At 51.3% G+C, this 4,076-nt stretch overlaps 1 protein-coding gene across 1 annotated transcript; it reads left to right on the plus strand.

The window, feature by feature from the left end:
* Positions 1-2,644: 2,644 nt before the first annotated feature.
* On the plus strand, positions 2,645-3,661 carry LOC119275549 (abscisic acid receptor PYL9-like). The gene has a single exon (XM_037556412.1). It carries the CDS (start codon positions 2,761-2,763, stop codon positions 3,364-3,366), a length of 606 nt encoding a protein of 201 aa, XP_037412309.1. The 5' UTR covers positions 2,645-2,760; the 3' UTR covers positions 3,367-3,661.
* Positions 3,662-4,076: the final 415 nt, after the last annotated feature.

A 4,076-nucleotide genomic window follows, 5' to 3' on the forward strand; every position in this document is an offset into this window, starting at 1 on the left:
GCTGGGGGCGGTTCGGCACCTAGCCGTCGCCCCCAGGCGCCGATTTCGGCCCAGTGTGCGGCCCAATTATGTCTAAAAGCGGCCCGATATTTGCGTGAATCGGCCCATATTCGGCGCGGTTCGGCGTGTTTCAGCGTGAATTTTCGCATACAAATAGAATCAATTAGTTCGTCACATAGTTCGGCATGGTTCGGCGTGTTTCGGTGTTTTTCATCATATAAATCAAATAGTTCAACAAATAGTTCAATACAAATTATATAGTTTAACAAATAAAAACTCAAGTTTCATCACATGTCATTCCCGGCCTCGCCCTTGAGCCTCCATAGGTGCTCCACCAGATCGTGTTGCAGTTCTTGATGCACCTATGGGTCTCGGATCTCCTGACGCATATTGAGGTAGTTAGTCCAGTTTGCCGGCAGTTGGTGATCAACTTGGGCAAGAGGACCCTGCTTGTAATATGGTTCAGTGTTAAACACTGCTCTTCCTGCTCACTCTCAATGATCATGTTGTGCAAGATGACACAGCAAGTCATGATATCCCACATTTGATCTTTCGACCAGGTCAGAGCAGGGAATCGGACAACAGCAAATCAAGATTGGAGCACACCAAATGCCCGCTCGACATTCTTCCTGCAAGCCTCCTGAACCTTCGCAAACCAGGCGTTCTTGCCTCCTGGCATAGGGTTTGAGATGGTCTTCAAAATGTCGACCATCTCGGATAGATGCCATCAGCTAGATAGTACCCCTTGTTGTACTGCCGTCCATTGACCTTGAAGTTCACTGGAGGAGAATGACCTTCAACAAGCTTGACAAAGACTGGGGAGCATTGCAGGACGTTGATGTCATTGTGAGTTCCTGACATCCCAAAGAAAGAGTGCCAAATCCAGAGGTCCTGTGTGGCCACTGCCTCAAGTACCACACTACAACCGCTTTAGGCGCCTTTGTACAACCCCTGCCAACCAAATGGACAGTTCTTTCATTTCCAATGCATGCAGTCGATGCTTCCAAGCATCCCAGGAAATCCTCTTGCTTCAATCTGTGCTAGGATCCGAGCAATGTCTTCCTCATTGGGTGTTCGCAAGTATTGCGGTCCAAACACTGCCACCACTGCCCTGCAGAACTTGTAGAAACACTCAATGGTGGTGGACTCGGCCATGCGCCCATAGTCGTCGAGTGAATCACCGGGAGCTCCGTATGCAAGCATCCTCATAGCTGTCGTGCACTTCTGGACCAAGGTAAATTCAAGTGTGCCGGTGCAATCCATCTTGCACTTGAAGTAGCTGTCGAACTCCCGGATGGAATTCACAATCCTGAGGAAAAGCTTTCGGCTCATCCGATAACGACGCCGAAATGTTTTCTCACCATGCAATGGAGCGTCGGCAAAGTAGTCCGAGTAGAGCATGCAGTAGCCTTCCAAACGATGCCGGTTCTTTGCTTTCACCCGCCCAAGCGCCAAGCCACCTGCCTCGGCTTTTCACTGCTCGCGAGCAGGCCGGCGAGGGTGGCGAGAACCATGAGATGCTCTTGCTCCTGGACGTCGGCTTCGGCTTCCTCCTCCAGCAACGCCACGCTCGCCGCCTCATCTTCGGAGTCCATTGCCGGGCCGGGCAATTCACCGAACACCTTGCGGGCGAGGTGGGCGCAAGCCCGCCGGTGTACTGACCCTGCGCGGCCGGAATGCCGGAAAAGTTGCTCGGACGGCGGCGAAGAGGCTGCCTCGGCGAAACCCCTTCTTTTTCCCGGCGGGAGATGGTCTACCTAGCTGCGGTGGGCGGTGGACGGCACCGGGATCGGCAGGGTGGCGACCGAGCGCGGGGGGTAGGAGGCGAATCTGGACGGGTGGCTTGACTTTTCGCCTGCCAATGAGGCCCCAGGAACGTTTTTTCCTTGCGCCAGAGCCCCCGAGCGTCCCCCAGTGCGCCGGGTTCGGCCTGTGATTGCCGGGCGCAAAAACGGGCCGAGCCGGCGGAATTCGACGTCCTGGGGACGCGACTGGGCCGTCTTTTCGGCGCCGGCGTAAAAAAATCACCTGAGGAGGCTGTTCTGGGGGCGCGGCTGGAGATGCTCTAAAGGCCATAAGAGATGGGACGGACCGGCGCCGACAGGACGAGGAGGAAAGCTTGAGATCTTTTCTTGTGAGTTTCGGTTATCTTATCCCGTGTCCGCAATTTTTTTGATGATGTCTAATAGGTGATTCACGTTAGCGTTGCCCTTAATTTATCACGGAGATGATATTGAGCCATTTGATGGGATTGATTGCGTTGACCAACATGACGTAAGTCTGGGAAATTAGCTCACCGCTACAGGAAAATATGCATATTTTGAGGAGTGCTGCCCCATATAAGCATTTCTCTCTCTGTATAATTGAAAAGAAACATGTATTCCATGGTCAACAGTGAAATCCAATTGTTGTAAAAGATAGATATTAAATACCGTATAAAAAATGTACCCTGACGAAAGGAATAGGGTAGCTGCGCGTTTGTTTTTCAGTTTGAAAAAAATATTTCTCGTAGGACGAATAGGAGCTCAAAAATGGAAAAGAAAGACACCATCAAGCCCGCAACAACGGTAGAGGCCAACCATAAAAGGTGAGACGCCTCCAATCTGCAAATACTACATCAACCGCAAGGTACACAAGTAGGCCTTCTCTTAGTTAATTGCACACTAGCCAGAGAAGAGAAGAGAGAGAGAGAGAGAGAGAGAGAGAGAGAGAGAGAGAGAGAGAGAGAGAGAGAGAGAGAGAGAGAGAGAAGGGAAGAGCATGGAGCCCCACATGGAGAGCGCGCTCCGTCAAGGGTTGACGGAGCCGGAGCGGAGGGAGGTGGAGGGCGTGGTGGAGGAGCACCACACGTTCCCTGGGCGCGCCAGCGGGACGTGCACATCGCTGGTCACACAGCGCGTGCAGGCGCCTCTCGCCGCCGTGTGGGACATCGTGCGCGGCTTCGCCAATCCGCAGCGCTACAAGCACTTCATCAAGTCCTGTGCTCTCGCCGCCGGCGACGGCGCCACCGTGGGCAGCGTCCGCGAGGTCACCGTCGTCTCCGGCCTCCCCGCCTCCACCAGCACCGAGCGCCTCGAGATCCTCGACGACGACCGCCACATCCTCAGCTTCCGCGTCGTCGGCGGCGAGCACCGCCTCCGCAACTACCGCTCCGTCACCTCCGTCACCGAGTTCACGGACCAGCCTTCAGGCCCGTCCTACTGCGTCGTTGTCGAGTCCTACGTCGTCGACGTACCGGAGGGCAACACCGAGGAGGACACCCGCATGTTCACCGACACCGTGGTCAAGCTCAACCTCCAGAAACTCGCCGCCATCGCTACCACCACCACCACCTCTTCCCCACCGCCGTCGGATGAGCAAAGCTGATCATCGGTCCCGGCCGGTTGCATGCAATGCATGCATTGTGATGCTTTCCTGTTTTCTTTTCTGCACCAAAAAAAGGAGAGAATTTAATGTTATTGCGGTTCTGATGGGTGATGACATCGAAAGAGGGTGCAAGTTGGTGTTATTTTCCGTTTTAGTTTTTGTATGTATATATCCCATCGTTATCTTGCAATGTCATCATGTTATCACTCTTTTTTGTTTTTGCCAATCTCTCTTCAATATTGGGTAGTTGGTACTCATACTTTTAAGATAGCGCTTTGGTTCGGCATTTTAAAAAGTAAAAAGTATTAGTTGCCAAGGTCACAAGAAAGAGCAACCCTAGTGCAAGTTGGAGTTAATTGCTAAAAGAATTCAGGCTCACCTAAATTCGAAGACTTCGTGTCTTTGCTTTATCCTCTTTACTTTTCAATTCCGTTCAACATGAGAGTTTTGCTCGATATTTCTCACATGTATTCTCGTTATCAAAACGGATACAATAAAGTCAAGACTGTTTTCGGGTGTTGCCAGGTGTTAGTCGACACCAAGTCTCAGTCAAGTGACATAACATGTAAGAAAAAAAAACCTATTTTTGACATATCTTGATGTAAGATTTCACGAATACAGTATCGACTGAGATGTAGCAACGTTGTTTTGTAATAGCTTATTGTCTGACATATGAGCGAATCCTATCTCTATTTATCTCTACTTTTTTT

The sequence above is a fragment of the Triticum dicoccoides genome, chromosome 3B (assembly GCF_002162155.2).
Source record: "Triticum dicoccoides isolate Atlit2015 ecotype Zavitan chromosome 3B, WEW_v2.0, whole genome shotgun sequence".
In the NCBI taxonomy this organism is placed as follows: domain Eukaryota; kingdom Viridiplantae; phylum Streptophyta; class Magnoliopsida; order Poales; family Poaceae; genus Triticum; species Triticum dicoccoides.